The sequence below is a fragment of the Anabrus simplex genome, chromosome 2, assembly GCF_040414725.1.
Source record: "Anabrus simplex isolate iqAnaSimp1 chromosome 2, ASM4041472v1, whole genome shotgun sequence".
NCBI classification, from domain to species: Eukaryota; Metazoa; Arthropoda; class Insecta; order Orthoptera; family Tettigoniidae; genus Anabrus; species Anabrus simplex.
Window position 1 is genome coordinate 173557650 of NC_090266.1, and position 26409 is coordinate 173584058.

General features: G+C 41.8%; 1 protein-coding gene across 2 annotated transcripts in view; it reads left to right on the top strand.

Annotated features, from left to right (window-relative positions):
* LOC136863975 (titin homolog) overlaps positions 1-26409 on the top strand; it is a 1080299-nt gene that overhangs the window by 790596 nt on the left and 263294 nt on the right. For both annotated transcript variants that reach the window (XM_067140444.2, XM_067140445.2), the window contains exon 24: positions 2963-3147. In XM_067140444.2, the coding sequence (XP_066996545.2) occupies positions 2963-3147 (185 nt within the window). The remainder of the gene's footprint in view (positions 1-2962; positions 3148-26409) is intronic.

A 26409-nucleotide genomic window follows, 5' to 3' on the forward strand; every position in this document is an offset into this window, starting at 1 on the left:
GGAATCGAACCCGAGGTCTGCGGGAAAGAGGCAGAACGCTACCCCTACATCGCGGGTTCGGAAAACTGTAAGCACTGGAGGTAAAATCAATACTAACGTAAGAGCATAATGTGATGAACATTCTCTAAGACTGAAGTACAGTTGTAGCCTCTGTATCTAATTACACGGCTTTGCATAACTGCAAATCATTCAGAAATCACCATGTTTCTGACTCTGAGTTAACATATTCTTTTAAAATACTTTTTTCTGAAAAAATTAATGTTTGCAAGAAATAATGATTTCGCATTTATAATGTTCTTTTTCATGAGATAGTTTTGAACGGATAAGAAATGAGAGCGTAACGAAGATACGAATCTCGTATGACGTCTATCGTTAGTAAAGATTGCAACATGATTTCTTGTCCACGTGTTTCACAGATGAAGTTAGGCTCTTTGCAAGGAAAAAAAATGTTTCATCATTACTTAGTAGCAGTGAAACTGTATGAGACTTCTTAAGGTTCGTGACATAGAATACACTCACACCCGAGAGATAGACAAGTAGAAAATGAAAGCAAAAAGTGCTGAGTATCATGAGCACACATGTGTTGAGTGGAGAAAGCTGAGAGTAAAAAAATCTCCATAGTTTAATACGTGGTAGAACATCAAACAGTAAAGAATTATATCCATCCACTGTTCATTACAACCACGTCACTCGTGATATACTACAGGGAGATTGAGATTGGAATCCTATGGTCCAATGATGACACGCTAAGCAATGCATAGAATCATTATGATTGCTGATGACTAGACTTTAGACAAGGACATCTTGATTATGAGGAAATTTGTGGGACATCTGAGGAGTGATTCAACCGAAGTATTGACATAAAAGCGATGGTATTTACTGTATTAAATAAATCATCTATCTATCTACCTATCTATCTATCTAATCTTACCTTACCTTCTGATTTCACCATCGACTCAACTAACAGACACGAAGTCATTGAAGATCAAACGTTAGATGCCTACAGGGAGAAGTGCAAAATGTACGATACAATGTTTTTTATTTATTTTCTAAATCATACTCATATGAACCGAGTAAGTTGGATTGATGATTCATGTACGGAACCGATACATACATTCTGGGTAGTGTGGGCCGTGTCGTAGTAAAATTGCATTCGGGATGTGGTCGGTTCGAGCTACACCATCGGCAGCCCTGCTGATTGTTTCCCATTTTCACACAAGGAAAATTGCTAGGGCTGTATCTTATTAACGCCACAGCCACTAACTTCCCACTCCCAGTCTTTACCCTTCGGCTTTGGCCAATATCGACTCGCCCCAAAATAGTCGCCAGAATTTATCCCAGAGTTGGTCACATTCAATCTAGGCTACACTGGGGAGAAGGGATTGAACCCATCTCTTCTCAATTGCTTTTACAAAGCTGGGTGCAACCTTCGAGCCCTCAATAGGACTTAAACGTCTGGCAGAGCCGGGAACTGAATTGGATTCGTTTGAGGACAGTGTCTCAATTTGTACCCCAGATAACGATTGTGGATATTTATACTAGTGTGATACATTTCGAATAGTTGCTAATATACGGATCCTACACTGTATGTTCAGCGTACTGACCGTCAGTTCAGAGGGCCCGAGTTCCAGGCATGCCGGGGATTTTAACCGTGTATGATTAATTCCTATGGTTCGGGGAACTGTGTGTTTGTTTGTTGCAGCACACGCGTCTTCATATTCACACACCATACTACCCTACCAACCAGCACAGAAACACATAGCAGTGAATACATTTCTCGACATAGGATTGGCATCAGGAAGGTCATCCGGCCAGAAAAAATGATAAGACGATCATAAACACTCAGTCCCCTAGCCAGTTAAAATCCTCGGCCCGGCCGGGAATCGAACCCTGGGCTCTCAGAGCAGAAGGTCGAGACACTGAGCATTCAATCAAAGAGTCGGACAATATACTTTTTTCTTCAACTTATCTCAGCTATTTCCGGGGTCGTATCCACCGAGTTCATTTTTATTTTGGCCGGATATCCTTCCTGACGCCGCGTGATTTTGTGACGTGAATCGCAACCTAGGATAGACCGGTGTTCGAACCACAGCCTTCTGCGTGGGAAGCCAGCAGCTAAGCCTCTGAGCTAAGCACGTCCCTTCTTCTTCTTCTTCTTCTTCTTCTTCTTCTTCTTCTTCTTCTTCATCATCATGCTATTTGTTTGAAGTCCCTCTGACTACTTTTCGAGACGCCGGCGTGACGGAATTTTGTCCAACAGGAGTTCTTTTACGTGCCGGTGAATCTACCGACAAGAAGCTGACGTATTTGAAAATCATCAAATACCACCAGACTGAGCTGGTATTGAACCCGCCAGCTTAAACTCAGAAGGATAGCGCGATGTATCGACTGAGCTTCTTAGCTCAGCCTACTTTGTCTTCTTTATTATTATTATTATTATTATTATTATTATTATTATTATTATTATTATTATTTCTTTTTTTTCTTAATCTGCTAACCCTCCATGGTTGGTTTTTCCTTCGGACTCAGCGAGGGATCCCACCTCTACTGCCTCCAGGGCAGTGTCCTGGAACGTGAGACTTTGGGTTGGGGCATACAACCTCTCCCAGGCAGCCCCACCAGCTGATTCCTTCCACCTTCACCATCTTTCATTTCACCTGACGTTGGCATCAGGAAGGGTTCGTAAAAGCATGCCATATAAATTCCTTCCACCTCATCCCCGACCCCGTATCAAATAAATGAACTAATATATATATATATATATTTGTCAGTAGGAACCCTTAAGAGCAATTACCTCTTTCACTTTAATTTTAGTCTGGAAATGGACTATTGCCTGACTTGTAAACACTGGAGATCTAAATGTGAATACCAGCACAACGTTGCTCAAGGTTTATGTTGTATTGTTATGAAGGAGGTTTGTTGTTTATAATAGCCAATAAATTGCATGCTTGTTGTCCCGCAGAGTGCAGCACCAGCGGCAACATGACTGGCCGACTGCTGTTCAGCAAGAAGCCGTCGCCAGTGGTGGCAGTTCCCGGAGGCAGCGCAGCGTTCTGTGCGAGGTTGCAGTGCGACGACCCGGCTGCCAAAGTGCGGGTGTCTTGGAGTGTTGCAGGCCGGCCAGTGCGGGGCTCCTCGCGCTTCAAGGTAAGCTATCACCCTGTCAATGGTATTAATAAATCACAGTTGTTTACAGCGATGGTGAGGCCAGGGTGTGCCTTTTTGCCCGAACGAGAGTGCCGGTAACTTCGTAGTAGTGACCTGTCATGGAACCAACACGAAGACAAAAAAAAAGGTCTTAGGACGCACGACGTAGATTTGTTTGTTTTGATACAACTGAAACTCAGGTCTTTCGTCTGTCACCCTCAGTACTGGACATTATTATCCTGCACAATCGGTCGTCATTTAAAAGAACCTGGATACGACACACACTCGTCAGTTCATTAACTGACCTCTAAGATCGTTTACGGCGAATTCTAATACTTCCGCGTTTCTGAAGACCATTGTCTGTAACAAGGTATAGCATTATTATTATATTTTATAGTGTGGAGAGATTATGGTGATCACTGCCCGTGTGTGTGTGTGTGTGTGTGTGTGTGTGTGTGTGTGTGTGTGTGTGTGTGTGTGTGTGTGTGTGTGTGTGTGTGTGTGTGTGTGTGTGTGTGTGCGTGTGTGTGTGTGAGAGAGAGAGAGAGAGGGAGACTGTTACCTTGTGCTCTTTAGTGTTTTAGTGTCTAGGATTGTTTTAAGAATTTCACAACTTGAATTTAGAACTATTTCAACATTTACCGACCCTAGTAGCACAACTAGTGATGTTTACCTCCTGCTGCCAAGATAGTGGGTCTGAACCCAGCTGAGATCGATAGTATTTGATGATGTTAAAATAGTTTAAAAGTGACAACTCCTAAGCGTTCGCTTCCGGCACGTTAAGGAAGTCCTGCGGAACAAAATTCCAGCGTCCCGGCGTGTTTCAAAATCAATAGTATTTTAAATAATACAATATTTCAGGGTTTTTTTTTTTGCAAGTAGCTTTACGTCGCACTGACACAGATAGGTCTTATGGCAACGATGGGGCAGGAAGGGGCTAGGAGTGGGAAGGAAGCGGACGTGGCCTTAATTAAGGTAAAGCCCCAACATTTGCCTGGTGTGAAAATGGGAAACCACGGAAAACCATATTCAGGGCTGCCGACAGTGTGGTTCGAACCCACTATCTCTCAAATACTGGACACTGGCGACACTTAAGCAACTGTAGCTATCGAGCTCGGTATATTTCAGTATTTGCCGGAAGAGAAGTGGATAAAATGTCCCTCAAAGTTTGCTATTGTGGCAGACTGGAGCAAATCACCTTAGACCTTAGATCGCTTAGATTTAGGAGTAGGTTCGGCTGAGATCAATGGCATTCACATAATAATGAAAACAAATATTCTTTAATTATAATTAATTCATTAATTCGTTCTATTTTATTTTTATCACTATTGACAGCAGATATTTACTGCGTTAATCAACATTCCTGGTTAAGACTAGGAAATCACAAGCTTCAGAAATCTGAGTTTCGAATTTCCAGACGTAATTTAAAACTTTCCTCAAACGTCCCTCACACTCACTGTTAGTAAATTCTATGCTAGTACTATTTTTGTCATGTCTGAGGACACCGTTCACAATCCTAGGCACATTAAATGATATTTAATAGCGTAAAGTATCATACGTCATCCAAGAACATGGGGATGATGATTACGACGAATTCAAGTACCTAAGAGGAAAACAACAACGTCAGTGACTACTTGTTTGCGTTTTGGGAAACTTCTGTGCGAATGTGAGATTGCTCTGAAATTCTGAAAATAAGTGGTGGGCTATGGTCGCTGATTGAATGTACTGGTTGAAGGTACTGTATTTGTTGTTCACAAATCAGAAAACTGTATGAACCCAATCCCTAGACAAGTGTTCAACATACTTGATCAGCATAGATCGACAGTGTGCGCATAACCAGCTACGCTGCATCGCTAGCTGGATATCCCAAGATGTGTCCTATCAATCTACGACATCTCGTAGTCAAATTTCACCAAATTCGTTCTCCTCTCAACAACTTGGTTCACTATCTCTTTACCTGTGATCCGATCTACTAATCTCACCCTCAATATTCATCAGTAACACTACATTTCAAAGGTTCTGTTTTCTTTCTTTCTTTCTTTCTTTCTTTCTCTCTTTCTTCACCAGCTACTATCCATACCTCACATCCATACAATGAAACGTGCTCCACACGAAGATCTAGAGAAAAGAAACATATTTCTAGAGGTAAAAAAAATATTCAATTCATAAGAAAGGTCTTCCTTTTATTTCCTCTCACTTTCTGCCATCATTGATTACTCTGTTATCCAGATAGCAATATTTTCTTCTTCTTCTTCTTCTTCTTCTTCTTCTTCTTCTTTGAACAATTTTGCTTTACGTCGCACCGACACAGATAGGTCTTTTACAGCGACGATGGGGTAGGAAAGGGCTAGGAGTGGAAAGGAAGCGACCGTGGCCTTAAAAACGGTACAGTCCCAGCATTTGTCTGGTGTGAAAATGGAAAACCACGGAAAACCATCCTCACAGCTGCCGACAGTGATGTTCGAACCCACTATCTGCCGAATGGAAGCTCACAGCTACGTGACCTTAACCCACGGCCAACTCGCTCGGTATAGCAATATTCATCTAAAGTCTTTAAGACTTCCCTAATCTGATATTTCGCACGTCGTCTGAAATTGAGTGCATTTGGTTACTATTGTATTAGATTATTTTAATCCGCTTCCAAGACTGTGTCCATACTATCCTCTACAGCAGGGATTCTCAAACGCGTGCACGTAGGGGTACGAGTGAGAGACTTTTAGGGAAATCATGAGCAGTTTTCAAAGTAAAATGTGAAGAAGAAATACAAATAAAATTAAAATATTTACTTATCTTTAAACTCAGTACGTCACTATAGTGTTGGCGGAGTGTCATCTTTTCCGTTTTCGATTCCATCACTGCCTACAAGATTATTTTACTCTGCACATTATTAGACATCATTTATCAATGTAGCCTTTAAGGTGGCCGAGATAATACGAAACTGGACAACCTGTTTTCATGTTGGCTAGCTTGTAAGCTTGGCTGCAGAGACTGGACGAGTTTCCTCACATCGCTAACCGGACCACCAAATTTATGATACCTATATCAACAACATAACTTTGCGAATGCGGGTTTTCATATATTATGTGCCTAAGAAATAAGTACCGCAATAATCTAAATTTGAATATTTGAACTTTTCTCCAGCATAACCAGACATTAGAAATCATTTTATCGAGGGAGTTGGCCTTGCGGTTAAGGTCACGCAGTTGTCAGCTTGCGTTCGGATGGTAGTGGGTTCGGGTTGCCGGATATTTGCGGTCACGGACATTTGCGGTCACTGAGATGTGCTTGTGCCCACTCACAGAAATCCCCCAGCAGTCACAGGAGATTTGCGGTCACCGCAGCAAGAGGTGGGCCTTATTATCGTAATATCGTGTTGTCCCCACTAACCTGCCTGGGTTCCTGCTCTCCCCTTCTAGATCAACATCCTTCTCTCGCGCGCATTATTAGAGACTGATACCTTCAGCCACAAACACCTCGTGTAAATATTTCTGTTGTGTGCTGTACTGAAATTGACAGTTACTAATAATGAAAATCGTTGTGCACTTCACAATGGTTATATATACAGAATGTATAGGTAAATTCAACATGGAATCGTCACCTAGGTGTGTCTGAAGGAGAAGAACAAGTCATGTCATGTTTTTGGAGACATACAATTCTGCCTTATTAGTAACTGTCAACTCCATTACAGCACACAACATCAGTAAATACAGTACTTACACCAGGAAGTTTCAACATAGAATGGTGTTTGTGACTGAAGACATCAGTCTGTAAATAATGCGCGTGAAAGAAAAATTTTAACCTAGAAGGAGTGAGCAGAAGTCCAGGCAGGTTAGCAGGGATGCCCTGAGATTAAGTTAATGAAGCCCATCCCCTGCTGCAGAGACCGCAAATATCTGTGAGTGGGCACAAGTATATTCAGTGACCGCAAATATCCGTGACCGCAAATGTCCGGACACCGTGGGTTCGGGCCCACTGTCGGCAACCCTAAAGATGGCTTTGCATGGTTTCACAGCTCCAGATTTGCCTGATGTGATAATGGTGAAACCACGGAAAACCATCTTCAGGGTTGCCGTCATTGGGATTCGAACCCACTACCTCCCGAATGCAAGCTCACAGCTACGCGACCCTAACCGCACGGCCAACTCGCTTGGAAGGATTTAAATAATTTATGCATTATTATTTTCATATCAAGCGTTATTTTATTAACATTGCAAAATACTTGGTACAGACGTAAACTTTTAAAACCGTTATAATATGTATTGCATTTCATGAACTCATCTTGTTAATTACACTGTATGTTTAAAAAACTGTTTTTAATCAATTAAAAGCTGACTTAAAATGTGTCACTTTTATTACTTAAACTGCCCTTTAGAGAAATGTTATCGCGGGGGTATATTAAACTTTTATTCGTTAATGAAGGGTTCAATCTTAAAAATGTTTGAATACCTCTGCTCTACGGGCTCACAGAAGAAACCATGTCATCCTTAGTCCTAGAGTTACGATTTCCTATCTTTTAACAGTGATACCTTTTGTAAAGGCCGTAACCGAGTAGGCATGGGTAAATCTGCCTTTGAATAAATTTGCCAGATTTTAACTCCAAAAATGGTTTCTGTTTAACAGTCTGCCTGAGGAATGTCATCTTCGAAATGTGGATGTTGGCTGAGAAAGAAATACGTTTTGACGTTTGAAAAATAAAATGTATCTTATGAACCGCTGGTGCAAGATGCATGGGATCGGTATATACGGAATATATTCTAGGTGGACAAAGGATCGATATGTCCGGCTTCTTGGCTGAGTGGTTATCGTACTGGCCTTCGGTTCAGAAGCCTCGGGTTCGATTCCTGGTTGGGTTGAAGATTTTAACTGCGCATGGTTAATTCCAATGGCTCGGGGACTGGATGTATGTGTTCGTCATAATGCACTTCTCTTCATTTACATACATTTTAGTACATCACAATACTAACCACCACGGAAACACGGAATAGTGAAGATGATGTTATTGTTTTTACGTCCCACTAACTACTTTGGACGGTTTTTGGAGACGGCGAGGTGCCGGAATTTTGTCCCGCAGGAGTTCTTTTACGTGACGGTAAATCTACCGACACATGGCTGACGTATTTGTGCACCTTCAAATAACACCGGACTGAGCCAGGATCGAACCTGCCAAGTTGGGGTCAGAAGGCTAGCACCTCAACCGTCTGAGCCACTCAGCCCGGCACGCGCAATAGTGAATACATATCTTCACATACTGTAAGGGCATCCGGCCGTAAAAAGTGGCCATATCCACATCAAAGGTAACCCCTATAAATTGGTACAAAGGTTAGGAAGAAGAAGAAGAAGAAGAAGAAGTAAAATAAGGGCAAAGGGTCGGTATGTAGGAAATATTTCGTGATCTTTAGTCCACAAGAAATAGGCCTACAGTAAGTAGCGATGGCGAGAATGGAATTAAGAAAATGTTGTGTACACAGTTTTCACTCAATGTTATTGTAAAATATATATTACGTGCCCCGTAAAACCGGTAGCAATATCGAAGGTATCCGACGGGTGTAAAATATAAATGTATATAAAATAATCAATTCATCCGAACCAGTAGTCAGCTGCATACGCAAAACTATAGAATCATTGTCACTATCCTCATCAAGAATGGCATAAACATGATCATTTTTAAACAGTTCAGTGAGGTTTTCAGCCGGTCATATTATATGGATAAATACTATGCACAACAAAAATATTAAGTTTTATGATTGATGCCAAATGAGAGCAACAGCCAACTGTTTGCATACCCATGGGACATTCACAGAAATATCTGGGCCTGTTCCTTTGATTTCCTTACCGCATTGCTTTTCATAAGCATTCCAAAGGAAGGGAGCAAACTGAAAGCTGCCTCTCTCCTTTCTGGGTAGTTGTTTCTCTATCACACCCATCCTTTTCCTCTATTCTTATCAATGCAGTTTGATTTTAGAATTTAAAATCGCGAGACTGAATACTGGCTCTGACGGCTGACATTTAAGACTGCGTAAATGCAAGATGTCCGTATCGGTAGATTTCAGTGACAATATATATATATTTACAAGTTGCTTTACGTCGCACCGACACAGATAGATCTTATGGCAACGATGGGACAAGAAGGGGCTAGGAGTGGGAAGGAAACGGCCGTGGCCTTAATTAAGGTACAGCCACAGCATTTGCCTTGTGTGAAAATGAGAAACCACGGAAAACCATCTTCAGGTCTGCTGACAATGGGGTTCGAATCCACTATCTCCCGAATACTGGATACTGGCCGCACTTAAGCGACTGCAGATATCGAGCTCGGTCAATGACAATATATAGAATATCTTTCAAATCTCAGAAGCACAGTGGCTTTTCCCGTTAGTCATTGGCCCTCTTGTTTCCATGATAGCGGGTTCGATCCTGGCTGAGGTCATGCCATTAGGGGATGTTTAAATGCCACATCCCAGCGACGTTAAAGATCTATTTTGGGACAAAATTCCATCTGTTATGATCGTTTGAAGTTAGGACGAACGTTTAACAATGTTATTATTAATAATGTTATTGGTTTTACGTCCCTCTAACTATTCTCTTACGGTTTTCGGAGACTCCGAGGTGCCGGAATTTTGTCCCGCAGAAGTTCTTTTACGTGCCAGCAAATCTACCGACAGGAGGTTGACGTATTTGAGAACCTTCAAATACCACTGGACTGAGCCAAGATCGAACCTGCCATGCTGGGGTCAGAAGGCTAGCGCCTCAATCGTCTGAGCCACTCAGCCCAGCATTATTATTATTATTATTATTATTATTATTATTATTATTATTATTATTATTATTATTATTATTATTATTATTATTATTATTATTATTATCGTCATTGGAGTGAACTCTTGGGAGATCTTTTATTAACAGTTGACGATGGATGCCGGTAGAATGACCTTCTCGAGACCTGAATAGCTTTCTCTAGGTCGTACGAGTGGTCGTCTGTTATACTACTACTTGATCTCCTGTAGGCCTCCTATGAAGCACATTTCCTACTACTATTATAAATATTTTGTAATTTTTTCGAACTACTATTGTTGTCACTTAATTTATGGGCTTAGGGCAAAAAGCGGCAAGTTCAAAATCTTACATCCCTGTTAACTCTTAACCATGAACATGTGGTCTGTGTGGCAGAAAAAATAAACTCGTTTATTTTACCTTCCAGGCTTAATCTTGTGTATTATCCATGCTCAACTTCCTGCCGCCAGACTCAGTGTGGCCGTAATAATCAGTTGCGTTTTATAGCAGTCCGAGTGACCGCGTGTTCATGCTTTGCAGCTAGAAACTGAGCACAGTGGAGAGTGAGTGAATCTATAGTACCTAGGCCTACAATTTGCATTACATCGCACCGAAGTAGGCAGGTCTTCAGCCGACGATGGGAGAGGAAAGGGCTAGGAGTGGGAAGGAAGTAGCCGTGGTCTTAATTAAGGTAGAGCCCCAGCGTTTGTCTGGTGTGAACATGGAAAACGACTGAAAACCATCTTCAGGGCTGTCAACAATGGGGTTCAAACCCACTATCTCCCGAATGCAAGGTCACAGCTGCGCGCCCCTAACCGCACGGCCAACTCGCTCGGTACGGATTAGACTGCTATGTTTATTGCTCAGACCGGGAACCATTAGAGCCAGTAATTCCGTTATTCAGGTCGTATCGCCTGGCATTGAACTTCACTAAGCCATCTCCCTCCCCTCCCATTCCATGTACTGTACATTCCTTGACAGCGAAGTAAGCAGTGTAACCCAACTGGCGCGTTTATAACGTGTGATAGCCCGATGGCAGTTGGGTGTCAGTTTGACGGAATTAACAATGCAGATAAGTCCTGTTATGATATGCATATTTATATCGTCTAGTCTCGGGTTTCTGTTGTCTTCCGCTTACAAATCGCTCCAATAATCTGCTTCTCTCCCTTCAGTGGTATGTTGGTATTTTGAGCGCTGCGCCCGAAAAATGAGATCCTGGATTTGCTTTGTTCATTTTATGAGTTCGTACAACAGACATGTTTCCTTACTTGGAACCTGCCCTCTGTGAAAGAGTAGGAAACATATTTCCTGTCATAGATGATCCTATTAATTTCAAATACGTATTTAGATTATTGCTTCATTTACTTCCTTTCTTCCTGTCCGCGGGGTTTGCTCTCTTTTAACAATTTAATTTAATTACGGAAGTCACTTTAATCAGCGGAACTAATCTTTTACCAACCCTGTGGTGTAGTAAGGTACCCTTTTTTTTATCGTGATGTGCAGTGTGTCACCCAGTACTTCTCCATGTTTTCCTCGCCGGGATGAGTGGCTCAGACTGTTGAGTCACTGGCCTTCTGACCCAATTCGGTGGTATTTGAAAGTGCTCAAATACGTTAGCTTCGTGTCGGTAGATTTATTGGCTCGAAGTAAAGGAACTCCTACGGAACTACATTCCGGCACCTCGGCATCACCGAAAACCGTAAAAGTAGTCAGTGGCCAATAGCATTATTATCAGAACACTCTTTTATCCTTTAACGTCAGTAGAAATGCGGAAATCTGGAAACCTACTTCAAGAATACAAATCTGTGTTTTGTAACCATTCTCGGATACCTCCATAGCCGGCGCCTTAAAACACTGAATGTCCGACTCGTTGGCTGAATGGTCAGCGTACTGGCCTTCGGTTCAGAGGGTCCCGGGCTCGATTCCCGGCCGGGTCGGGGATTTTAACCTTCATTGGTTAAATCCAATGGCCCCGGGGCTGGATGTTTGTGCTGTCCCCAACATCCCTGCAACTCACACACCACACATAACACTATCCTCCACCACAATAACACGCAGTTACCTACACATGGCAGATGCCGCCCACCCTCATCGGAGGGTCTGCCTTACAAGGGCTGCACTCGGCTAGAAATAGCCACACGAAATTTTTATTATTATTAAAACACTGAACTATTTTGTACTTCTGTCATCTGATTGTTTTTGACGAGAAACAATAAATCTAACAAATTTTTAATGAAAATTGCGTTATTTAGATTCTTGCTACGTTATAGACTTGGCACAATGTGGCCATCATACTTGCTATATCTGAAATCCGACGGCTAACCTGTGTTTCAACCTCAGTACTGGGTTTTATCTGTAATATTAACAGCGAGATAGGAAGGAAGCAGTCGTTATTAGTGACAAAGAATCTTCCGTTTTGATTATTATGTGCTTTACGTCGCACCGCCTAAAGTAAGTTACAGTCCCAGCATTGGCCTTACTTGACAATGGGAAACCACGGAAAATCATCATCAAAGCTGCCGACACTGGGATTCGAACCCACTATCTCCCGGATGCAAGTTCACAACTGCGCGCATCTATGAAAAATAATAATAATGATAATAATAATAATAATAATAATAATAATAATAATAATAATAGTTTTATACTCCACTAACTACTTTTACGGTTTTTGGAGACGCCGAAGTGCCGAAATTTTGTCCTGCATGAGTTTTTTACGTACCGGTAAATCAACCGACAGGAGGCTGGCACCTTCAAATATTATCGGGCAAAGCCAGCATCGAAACGACCAAATGGGACTCAGACGTCCAGAGCTGTACCGACTGAGCCACTGAGGCATAAGAGTAATTAATGGAACGCAAAACGAGTAAAATGGTAATATACCACTATTACTATTCATTCACTTCCGTTCAATTGCTGTATGTCTTATCAACGCGTTTTGTTCCCCTCTCACCAACTCCATTCAGTATCTCTGAATTATTCTGTATCACCACATTTCCGAATCTTCCATGCCTTTTCTTTCTGCGCAAATTGATGTCCATGATTCACTCCATAAATTGCCAACTGAGGGAGATAGCCGTGCGGTTACGGTAGCATAGCTGTGAGCATTCATTCGGGAAATGATAGACTCGAACTCCACCGTTTGCAGCTCTGAAAACGGTTTTCCGTGGTTTCCTATTTTCACAGCAGGCAATTGCTGGGCTGTGCCTTAATTAAAGCCACGGTCACTATCATTCCAATCTGAGCACTTTCACATCCTTGCGTCGCCGAAAACCTTCGATGTGTTAATGCGACGTTAAACCACTAGCAAAAAAATAAGAAATATTGTACACGCTATATACAAAGTTCCTCAAAAAAATCCCTTCTAATATTAATATCTGTATTGAAGTGGGCAGATTTATTTTCCGAAGTCCGAGCGACTTGACTGCATTGTCCAGTTGTACGGCCGGATGCCCTTCCTGACACAACTCTGCATGGAAGGATGGATTCAATCTTGCTCTCTCTCTCTCTATCTCTCTTTGTGTGTCTGTGTGTGAATTCAAATGATCACAAGTATCCGATTAACCATACACAGTTAAAAACCTTGCCGGCCGAGAATCACACCCAGGGCCCTCTGAATCGAAGGCCAGTACGCTGATCATTCAGCCAGTGAGCCGGATTATTTCCCTTATTATTATTATTATTATTATTATTATTATTATTATTATTATTATTTCCTTCTTTTTCTTTCTTTCTTAATCTGTTTACCCTCCAGGGTCGGTTTTCCCTTGGACTCAACGAAGGATCCTAACTCTACCGCCTCAAGGGCAGTGTCCTGGAGTGCTAGAATTTGGGTCGGGGGATACAACTGGAGATGAGGACCAGTACCTCGCCAAGGTGGGGCCCCAACTGCTATGCTGAACAGGGGCCTTGTGGAGGAATGGAAAGTTTGGAAGGGCCAGTCAAAGAAGAGGAAAGGAAGTGGCCGTGGCCTGAAGTTAGGTACCATCCCGGCATTTGCCTGGAGGAGAAGTGAGAAAACCACGGAAAACCACTTCAAGGATGGCTATGGTGGAAATCGAACCCCCTCTACTCAGTTGACCTCCCGAGCAGTGGCGGCGATAAGGACCCCGCACACCCCGCGGGGTGGAGTGTCAATGGCTTGTGAGGGGCCCATGACTGTTTCATAATTCAGTAGCAGAAGAGTGGTTTTACATATTGATAAAGCTACAGCACACAACACAGTATTATTTGTATTACGGAGGGTTATTTCAAACTTAGGTTTTCATAGTGTAGAGCATCATTCGTCAGTAGTACCAACCTTATTTCTGAAAGAGTGTGAGTTTCCCAACGTGTACCAATAATAACCAACCCTTGCTGACACTCACAACAATCAACAAGGCTTTTGAAGTAATTAGCCAATTTTGAGAACCCAGTAGTCAGCGAAGTTGCGATAACAAAGACATCCTCCTTATTAAACTCTAAATACTGAAGTTTCGAGCCTGTTTCTAACTCTCGGCAGTCAGTGTAGCTAAGTGGGCTTATGATGGACGGTTGAGTTGTAAGTTATTTGGTCCTAGGAACGAGATTACTTCTTAATGTTGTGACGGACAGCGTGTTTTGGTTACTATAATTGGAATATGCATTTCTTGTGTGTGTGTGTGTGTGTGTGTGTGTGTGTGTGTGTGTGTGTGTGTGTGTGTGTGTGTGTGTGTGTGTGTGTGTGTGTGTGTGTGTGTGTGTGTGTGTGTGTGTGTGTGTTCGTACCATATAAATGTATTGTTTTGATTCCCTTGGATTTGAAAACCAAAGTATGTAATTATTATTATCATCATCGTTGTATCGTTGTTGTTCATTGTAAAATATACCACACTGTACTACGAAATAAATTTGTAAATTTCCTTATTAGGAAAGGAGGGGCACATTTTCAATTATTGCGCGGCGGGGGGGGGGGCGAGCTTCTTAGCGCCGCTACTGCTCCCGAGGTTGAGTGGACCCCGTTCCATCCCTCGTACCATTTTTCGAATTTCGTGGCAGAGCCGGGAATCGTACCCGAGTCTCCGGGGATTGCTGCTAATTACACTAGCCACTGCACCACAGAGGCGGACATTATTATTATTATTATAATTATTATTATTATTATTATTATTTGGTATTTGTTTTACGTCGCACCGACACACATAGGTCTTACGGCGACTATGGGATAGTGAAGGCCTAGGAATGGGATGGAAGCGGCCGTGGCCGTAATTAAGATACAGCCCCAGCATTTGCCTGGTGTGAAAATGGGAAACCACGGAAAACCATCTTCAGGGCTGCCGACAGTGGGGTTCGAACTCACTATCTTCCGGATGCAAGCGCACAGCTGCGCGCCCCTAAACGCACGACCAACTCGCCCGGTATTATTATTATTATTATTATTATTATTATTATTATTATTATTATTATTATTATTATTATTATTATTATTATTATTATTATTATTATTATTATTATTATTATACAATGTGTTAAATGTGCGTGTTATTCATTTTACCAGCGGATTTGTTGCTCTGCAGATGTTAAGGTTAACAAGATTATTATTATTATTATTATTATTATTATTATTATTATTATTATTATTATTATTATTAGTATTTTAATTTAGAATTTGCTTTACGTAGCACTGACACAGATAGGTCTTATGGCGACGATGTGATAGGAAAGGCCTAGGAGTGGAAAGGAAGCGGTCGTGGCGTTAATTAAGGTAGAGTCCCAGCATTTGCCTGGTGTGAAAATGGGAAAACAAGGAAAACCATCTTCAGGGCTGCCGACAGTGGGATTCGAGCCCACTATCTCCCAGATTCAGGCTCACAGCTGCGCGCTCCTAACCGCACGGCCAACTCTCCCGGTAACAAGATTATCAGATGATGTGACGTGAAGACTGATCACCTTAGATTTGTTAAGGGATTCAAATGTCGGAAATTGAGACACTTGCTACTAAAAACGTATTGACGTATTGATGACAAAATCACCTCGAAGGACAAGTGTTCATTGATACAAAGTTCCGGTTTGCTGAGCAGTAACCTAATAATCGGTTGTACTGTATTGGAAATCAGGTTTCTTAAAACCTGTTTGAACTTATAAATGTTTGATTTCCGGTTTTAATTGTTGGGGAATGGGACGTTCTCTGCTTGAATACAGTAATTTAGTATGTGAGTTTACAATCTGAAATGTTTCCTCATGGTGTGTGGAACGTCTTTCGGTGGATCATTAGATCGCATATTTACTTAGCCTATATTGCCCCAGTCCTACCTCCTACTAATACTAGTCTTGTTCGAATAATTTTAGAAATTCACAATCTTTTTTTAAATTAATCGCACTGTGGTTATTTCGCACATTTATCCTTGAACTGACTTCATTTATCTCTTTTTGTCACTCTTTGTTTTGCTAGCCTGTTCATCTCCACTAAATGCATCCGGGAGATAGTAGGTTCGAATCCCACTATCGGCAGCCCTGAAGATGGTTTTCCGTGGTTTCCCATTTTCACACCAGGCAAATGCTGGGGCTGTACCTTAATTAAGGCCACGGCCGCTTCCTTCCAACTCCTAGGCCTTTCCTATCCCATCGTCGCCATAAGACCTATCTGTGTCGGTGCGACGTAAAGCCCCTAGCAAAAACAAAAAAAAAATCTCCACTAAACTACTGTAACCTCCACTTACTATACTCTTTTATATTCGCTACTAGTTTAACGTCACACTAACACATCGAAGTTTTTTGGCGATGGAAGGATGGGAAAGGTCTAGAGTTAAAGTTGTCCTGACGCTGACCTCGTTGCGCTCAAATAGCTGGAGGCGAACTGCCTGGGCAACAATCTTCATAACAGACTATAGCTGAGTGTTTCACGGGTTTGTTCGAGCCGAACAATAGACTACTCCCTTCCTCAGTAGTAATATCACCGAGCGAGATGCCCGTCCGTTTAGAGTCATGCGGCTGTGAGCTTAAATTCGGGAGATAGTGGGTCCGAATCTCACTGTCGGCAGCACTCAAGATGGTTTTCCGTGGTTTCCTATTTTCATACCAGGAAAATGCTGGGGTTTTACCTTCATTAAGGCCAAGGCCGCTTCCTTCCCACTCTTAGCCCTTTCCTATCCCATCGTCGCCATAAGACCTATCTGTATCGGTGCGACGTAAAGCAAATTATAAATTAAAAATAATAATAAAAATATCCTAATATTGCCCTCCTTGGATATGCATTATTTTGTTATTATACCGTCTAAAAAGGCCATCTCAATCAATCAATCAATCAATCAATCAATCAATCAATCAATCAATCAATCAATCAATCAATCAATCAATCAATCATCATTGATCTGCATCTAGAACTATTTCTCCGTAAAGGCCGTGAATGTATAAAGATTTCCATTGTTCGTAACTTCGGCACTAAATGGGTTTTCTGTTGTTGGCTGATTTAGATTCAGAACAATTCACGCCCTCCTGAAGTAGACATTTCGTGACCACGAGGGTGATATGATGATGATGATGATGATGATGAAATAAAATAATGAAATGGCGTTTGGTTTTTAGTGCCGGGAGTGTCCGAAGACAACTTCGGCTCGCCAGTTGCAGGTCTTCTGATTTGATCCCCATAGGCGACCTGCGCGTCGTGTGGGGACGAAATGATGATGAAGACGACACTTACACCCAGCCCCCGTGCCAGCGGAATTAACCAATTATGGTTAAAATTCCCGACCCTACCGGGAATCGAACCCGGGAGCCCTGTGACTCTAACCATTTAGCCATGGAGCCGGACATGATTTTTATTATTATTATTATTATTATTATTATTATTATTATTATTATTATTATTATTATTATTATTATTATTATTATTTGCTTTACGTCGCACCGACACAGATAGGTCTTACGGCGACGATGGGATAGGATAGGCCTAGGAATTGGAAGGAAGCGGCCGTGGCCTTAATTAAGGTACAGCCCCCGCATTTGCCTGGTGTGTAAATGGGAAACCATCTTCACGGCTGCCGACAGTGGGGCTCGAACCCACTATCTCCCGATTACTGGATACTGGCCGCACTTAAGCGACTGCAGCTATCGAGCACGGTATTATTATTATTATTATTATTATTATTATTATTATTATTATTATTATATTCGTTTTGCCTATTTAGAGAGCGCGCGGAAATTGATAGTGGGCTTAATAACTTGATGATTTGTTGCTTCTTTTCCTCCCAAAATCTCTTCATGAATTCGATTAGTTGTGTTGTTTCTTCCATTTTCTTGACCATTTCTTACCGGTTTTCTTTTTACATTTCTCCGCAAATTTGTGCTTAGTTGCCAATGTTTCAAAGACTTCGCGATTTCTTTTGATGTATTCTGTGATGTTCATATTTGGTAGGTCTTCCTTTGTTTCTTCTAGCCTTTTGTGTGTGTGTGTGTTCTGTGACTTTATTATATGAAATAATACTTTGGTGAGCCTGTTGTTGTACATTCTGTTATTATTTATTGATGGATGTATTATTCACTAATCGGACATCTAGGTACAACGATAAGTATACTTTTACATTCTAGCGTTATTATAATAATTATGATTAGTATTATTATTAGTCTGTGGCTCCTATTCTGTATTTCAAAGCGTGCCCCGTTACTGTAGCAAAGTGAATCACTTCGTGAGTACTCCCATATTTTTTCTTCCCTGGTCGTTAGTCGATTAATTGCCATCAGCAATACATGTAGATTTAAGCTCTGTTTTACAGTGGGATGCCCTTTCTTGTACCAAGCTTTGTTGAAAAGATGCATTCACTATTGCATGTTTCTGTGGTGTTTGGTAATTTGGTGTGTTGTGTGTGAAAGAAGTGGTGTGCATTAAGATGAGCACAAATACCCAGTCACCGAGCCAGAGGAATAAACCAAACACACCTAAAATCTCCAGCCCTGCAAGGAATCAAACGTAGGGTGGTTAGAACTGACGGCCTCCACGTTGACTATTCATCCAAGCATTCGGACTGTGGGTCCCCTGAAATATTGTACCTGGAAACTATAACTAGTTTCGATTTCATGAGCAAATATCTGGCAACTAGGCAAGAGCTAGCAGTTAATAGTTTGTACAGATATACGAGATTAGTAGAAATGTAGAAGTTTTGAGTAGAAGAACGGAACATTAGTGGTTAAATAGAAAGCATTCAGGAGATAGTGAATTCGAACCCCACTGTCGGCAACCCTGAAGATGGTTTTCCGTGACTTCTAATTTCCACTCCATCCAAATGCTGGGGCTGTACCTTAATTAAGGTCTCAGTCGCTTCCTTCCCGCTCCTAGCCGTTTCCTATCCCATTGTCGCCATGATACCTATCTGTGTCGATGCGACGTAAAATAAATAAATAAATAAATAAATAAATAAATAAATAAATAACGATTAGACTAAGGTTTTTTCAGTCCGGCCCCGCGGTGTAGGGGGCAACGCGTCCGCCTGTTATCCGGTGTCCCTGGGTTCGATTCCCGGCCGGGTCAGAGGCTTGTAATTTTAAATGATTAATATCCCTGGCCTGGGGACTGGGTGATTGTGTCGTCCTTAATGTTCCTTTCCTCACATTCAACACTTTACACTTCCGCCATTTCCAAATGCACGCAGGGTCACAACATATGGTGCAAAGTAGGGGCAAAAGATCTTCTTAGGTCGACGCCCCGAATAAATAGCTAAATAAAAAGGTTTTGTCAGTAACTAAGTACGCCGTTTTAAAAAGTCGTCCAGTAGGAGAAATCCTGATAACAGAGTTCCTTTTTACCTTGAAGTTTCTTCAGACTCTTTGTGAAGAAAAACAGGATCTGGAGGGTTTTTTTTTTTTTTTTACATGGCGTATGTAAAACAGCACGACCTTCAGGTCGACTAGCTCCTATTCAGAGACCACTCTTCTATTATGTGGAGACGAGGATCGAAAATGAGTTTTAGCTGGAACACCTTTCAAAGGGAGACTTTCAAGGTCCACTTCTGCTCAGATCCGCATATACTGATGAATATGGTCACATTGACTTATTAGTCTTGATGCAGGTGGATGATTCTGCAATAAACTACCTTGAGTTGTCCTATCGTAATGGAAATCACAGTCTAAAATGTGTTCTGCACTTATAAACTGAGTGCCTTGGACACAAAGATTATACATATGTTTGCCAATAATAAGGCAGTGTTGAAAGTATTAAATTAGTCTCGGAATTGCCTTTTATGTAACTATTGAAGAGTTGAATTGGTTTCCGATGTTGTACCGGCAATAACAAAGGACCTAATTAATGACGTGTTATAAAATACATATAAGTTTTGAGATAGTGTCTTGTCTCGTTTTACTATGTCAGGATTGTAGCATGTTTGATTCTTTAAGGCGGATACTCCACAGAAACATTTACCTCAGCTTAAAATAATCATGTCGGAACAACCTTACCGAAACATCAGAATAAGTCATCATCAAACATGAAGGTATTTGTTTTATTGACGGATGAGCTTGATGATTACATGTTCGTGGAAGACCGTGGTTGTTGTGTCATATGCTTCTGTGTAACTGCCTCGTACTCGTCAGTGGGCGACACAATACTGACATGACTGATGCATACACTTGCATCCAGTCGATCGACATACAGGGTGTATCATAAATATACCGACAAAAAACAGGGATGCTCTTCGCGTTATGTTAAGAACGGTGGTGCAATCGGATTGGCGGAGAAAATGTTTATTTTCGAGGAAATGAAGTTACTTTTTTATTACCAGGCGTGCGATTCAAATTGACGAACTCGTCGTATTTATTCTGCTAGAGCACAAGGCGCTGCCTTTCTTCAGGGAAGGGAAGGGGAGGGAGGGGAAGTGGTGCGTATGATGGAGACAGAGAAAATGCTCCGCGCGAATGCACAAGTTTCCTCGTCCGACTCGCACAGGATTGTCCTTGACTCTTACAGGCAATATCCATTGCTCGTTAATTAATCAGCCATAACTACTCACACAATACAATACTGTAATTAACACACACACACACACTTGTCAGTCAAGGAATGCATCAGATCGTTTCTCCTCTCGCCTGTTGTTCGCAGTAACGTTCTTTGTTATTTAACATGCTCGAAGATGCAACGCTGTCGACACACCATTGTGTATTCCTACGCTCACAACATTGTAAATTGAGTGAAGTACTGAACGAGGGAAACAATAAGCCCAATGGTTTGATTACAGTAGATGTTCAGTATGACAACCCCCAGCCTCACCTATTTCAATGCACAATTCACAACGGTGTGGTAACGAATTTTGGACTCTGTTCAGGCTGTGTGTTGTGTCACGAACCTCCTGGAAAGCTGCCTGTATTCTTGGTACAAGTTCATCTTCTCTTGCTACGGGGTTCGCATAGTAGTCGGTTTGAGCAGAGCAAACTGTACACTGCCTACTGGGGCTGGGAAGCGACTATGCGAAACAAATGAGAAACTTTTGCATTCGCACCGAGCATTACCTCTGCCTCCTACTTCCCACTACCCCTAACTTCCTTTCCCTCCTCTGGGGCACGGCAACAGGCAGCGGCTGGCTCTCTGGCATAGCAAATACTAATGATGGGTTGCGAATGGAATCGCAAAGAGTCGATGCCATATGCCTGGGGAAACGGGTACCCGATTCCGAAATCTATTCCGAGGAACTAGTAGCACCATCTATGATACAGATACGTAAACATGTTCAGCACTAATTTGTTCTCTAATGTGAGTTCGTTTTATTTTATAACGAGGTCAATCTCCAAGCCATGCCTATTCTCATTAGAGTGTCCTCGAGTTATATACTCTAATACGACTGTAATTTGATCAGAATATGTGATTATATGTTTGAAAATAATCGAATTGTATGGATTGTCAATAAATCAAAACTTGTACGGGGATTATGACATAATATAATACTACTGTTTCAACAAAATACACAACGGGCGAGTTGGCCGTGCGGTTAGGAGCTTGCATCCGGGAGATAGTGGGTTCGAATCCCACTATCGGCCGCCCTGAAGATGGTTTTCCGTGGTTTCCCATTTTCACATCAGGCAAATGCTGGGAATGTACCTTAAGTAAGGCCACGGCTGCTGCTTTCCAATTCCTAGGCCTTTCCTGTTCCATCGTCGCCATAAGACCTATCTGTGTCGGTGCGACGTAAAGCAATATAGCAACAAAATACAATTGTACTAAAAAGATAAACTTAGCTAGTGTTAAGCAGTGGTGAAAACAAAAATAGCAATTCTAACAGTTCCTCATAATAATACTTAGTACTAGCATGAAATGTTCATTGCAAATTAAATGTAATGGATGACAGGTACTCCACAAAACAAGTTGTGTTCTTATTAGAAATGTGACTTAATTCCACAGATTTTATACGTTTATAGTTGCGATATTTGAAATCTACAGCACATTAGAAGGAGAACACAATATAAGCATGAATAACAACATCGATTGTTATATCCAGTGTCGAAATGTGCAACGTTATTTCCAGACTACCAGGTCCAATTGTTATTTCATAATTATGTGACATAATTCATCCATAACAACCAATACGACTTTTAATTTAAATGGGTATTGTATCATACTATACTGTATACAGAAGAGATAGTAAATATTGCACGTTCGAATTTGTCGCACTTGTACGCGGACGACACAGTGAGTGCGCTCAGGACAGTCTAATGACGTCATCGCGGAACAGATTCCTCGCATGCGACATTGAGTGCGGCCTCGGAGTCGTAGGAACCGATTCTCGTGATCCAGGCATCATTCGCGCACATCACTAACAAATACGGCACCGAGCTCGATAGCTGCAGTCGTTTAATTGCGGCCAGTATCCAGTATTCGGGAGATAGTGAGTTCGAATCCCACTGTCGGCAGCCCTGAAGATGGTTTTCCTTGGTTTCCCATTTTCACACCAGGCAAATGCTTGGGATGTGCCTTAATTAAGGCCACGGCCGCTTACTTCCCACCCCTAGTCCTTTCCTGTCCATCGTCGCCATAAGACCTATCTGTGTTGGTGCGACGCAAAGCAACTTGCGAAAGAAAGAAAAAGCAAATACGGCAAAGTCGTCAATATGATTGAAGTAATAAAGAAACCTAATTTTCATCATCATCATCATCATCTGTTTACCCTCCAGGTTCGGTTTTTCCCTCGGACTTAGCGGGGGATCCCACCTCTACCGCCTCAAGGGCAGTGTCCTGGAGCTTCAGACTCTTGGTCGGGGGATACAACTGGGGAGTATGACCAGTACCTCGCCCAGGCGGCCTCACCTGCTATGCTGAACAGGGGCCTTGTGGAGGGATGGGAAGATTGGAAGGGATAGGCAAGGAAGAGGGAAGGAAGCGGCCGTGGCCTTAAGTTAGGTACCATCCCGGCATTTGCCTGGAGGAGAAGTGGGAAACCACGGAAAACCACTTCCAGGATGGCTGAGGAGGGAATCGAACCCACCTCTACTCAGTTGACCTCCCGAGGCTGAGTGGACCCCGTTCCAGCCCTCGTACCACTTTTCAAATTTTGTGGCAGAGCCTGGAATCGAACCCGGACCTCCGGGGGTGGCAGCTAATCACGCTAACCACTACACCACAGAGGCGGACAACCTAATTTTCTCGGAAGAAATATTCTCCGCCAATCCGATTGCACCATCGGTCTTAACATAAACACGAATAGCATCCCTGATTTTTTTTGTTCACATAATTTTGATGCATCCTGTATATTCATTAATCTTATCACATATATCTTAGTTGTTCTCTTGTGTGAAGTATGATGGCGTTCGTCTCTCAGCTCGTTCCTGCAGGTTTTACGTGCCTTCGTAATGTTCTGCTCCATCACTTTGCAATAAATTTCGTGTTTCAGAAAACATTAGCCATCAGAAAAAGAGGACCCTTACCACGCCAAGCTATTATTTTTCCACAGCGTTCATCGGTTTCCACTCATCCCAATTCCACACTAGCTCAGCTCACTGTGAGTCAAACGTATGACAACGCCAAGATCTAAAGACCGAATGATTTGATCTTTAACTCACTAACAACCACTGGAAATTTGCTCAAAGGCGTTGCACAAAGAATTAGATTTTCAATATTATCTACAGGAATGAGAACATTTACTGCCTATGTCTCTGGATGTTTAGCGGCAGACCCTTCCTCACTTACAAGCGCGTACCGAGCTCGATAGCTGCAGTTGCTTAAGTGCGGCCAGTATCCAGTATTCGGGAGATAGTAGGTTCGAACCCCACTGTCGGCAGCCCTGAAAATGGTTTTCCGTGGTTTCCCATTTTATAATAATAATAATAATAATAATGTTATTTGTTTTACGTCCCACTAACTACTTTTTAAGGTCTTCGGAGACGCCGAGGTGCCGGAATTTAGTCCCGCAGGAGTTCTTTAACGTGCCAGTAAATCTACCGACACGGGGCTGTCGTATTTGAGCACCTTCAAATACCACCGGACTGAGCCAGGATCGAACCTGCCAAGTTGGGGTTAGAAGGCCAGCGCCTTAACCGTCTGAGCCACTCAGCCCGGCAGGTTTCCCATTTTCACACCAGGCAAATGCTGGGGCTGTACCTTAATTAAGGCCACGGCCGCTTCCTTCCCACTCCTAGCCCTTCCCTGTCCCATCGTCGCCATAAGACCTATCTGTGTCGGTGCGACGTAAAGCAACTAGCAAAAAAAAAAAAAAAAAAAACTTACAAGCGCCATGGAAGGAATGAGTCGTGCGCTCTTCGGTACACAGATATATTTGCTGAAGATCACTGTAAGCAAAGTTAGTTTGTCTACAGTGTTTACAGTGCAAAGAAAAATATGAGTAGGTTTGCTTCAGCATATGCTGCCCTGTGTAAAGAGCAGGCTTCGCAAGTTAGTGCCTGATACAGTAGAGCAATAGGAAAAAGTAGATAGGGCAGTGACCTTTCTTGGGCCGCTTCGAATCAATTAGGTCTATTATTGACAACTGCAAATAAGGGTTTGTGTTCCGTAGGCGAATTTTGAGTGAGCACAGCACCAAATATTGAAGTTACCTTTGGTAATGCACAAAGTGCAAAATATAATAACCAAGCTCGATAGCTGCAGTCGCTTAAGTGCGGCCATTATCCAGAATTCGGGAGATAGTGGGTTCGAACCCCACTATCGGCAGCCCTGAAGATGGTTTTCCGTGGTTACCCATTTTCACACCAGGCAAATGCTGGGGCTTTACCTTGGCCACGGACGCTTCCTTCCCATTCCTAGGCCTATCTGTATCGGTGCGACGCAAAGCAAATAGAAAAAAATATATATAATAAGCATTATGAACGAACTTCTAGACGACAGAATAGTATGCTAGTCACAGTGAACCCCTAGGACACTCTTGGAGTACTTCTATGAATAACCAGCTACAAATATCTCATGCTGTTCTCGAAAGTAATGTTTAAAAATGTGCGTTCACTGTTTGATTGTTATTAATTATACTTTTACGGGGCCTAACATACAATCTCATCGAACCCATTCACAGTTCATTTTCAGATATATGTTAATGGGGACCATCACCCAAAGTTTGCCACTTAATTGAAATCACCCTGCATTGCTTATTTAAAACATAATGTTAGGGTATCGCTCTTCTCAGTAAACTGGGATAAAACCTCCTGAAAAGTTCAAATTCCTTATAAAACCGCTTTTACTCAGAATCGCAATTCCATCACAGAGGCTTTCTGTCATAGCCAATTCAGTTTTGTACCATTTTGAAACAGTGCATAGCTAAGGAGCAGGATGTACTCAAGTGAACAGACGGATACAGCTAGTTCTATGTGAAGATAGCAGCAGTACGAGACGACCTTCCCAGTCGTCACACATATGTACGTACTGGAAGTGCATGCTTGCGTGTGCGGTTTGCATTCATCACAAGGGAACACAGATGTGCTATGTTCGCTGTCTTTGTATTCCCATAAACCAGAAGGGTGGGGAGAAGAGAAGATACCTGCTATGTCTTGTTGAAAAAGAATTTGTCTACAGTATTAAGTAAGGATGGAAAAATACATGAATATGAGTTCATGGATCCGAGGAGCTCATTGAAAGAATGTCGGTCCTTTAACAATAAACCATCCTGTCTCCTCGTATCCTACATTAAATAAAGAGCGTTTTGAATTGTAACCAAGGCTGTATCTGAGATCTGAAATAATAATAATAATAATAATAATAATAATAATAATAATAATAATAATAATAATAATAATAATAATAATAATAATATATTATATTATAATTATATTATTTTATCATATATATTTTATAATATATATTATATTATTATTATTATTATTATTATTATTATTATTATTATTATTATTATTATTATTATTATTATTATTATTATTATTATTATTATTGAAAATGAAAATCCACAGATTTATTCCAGTCGTTCGACCGGGTCAGGGATGGAATGAATGAAGCCTCCATCTAGCTGCGAGGATAGGAAGTGTGCCGGCTGCCGAAGCCTGTCGCACTCCTCTGGGGCAATGATTAATGAATGACAGATGAAATGAAATGATATAGGAAAG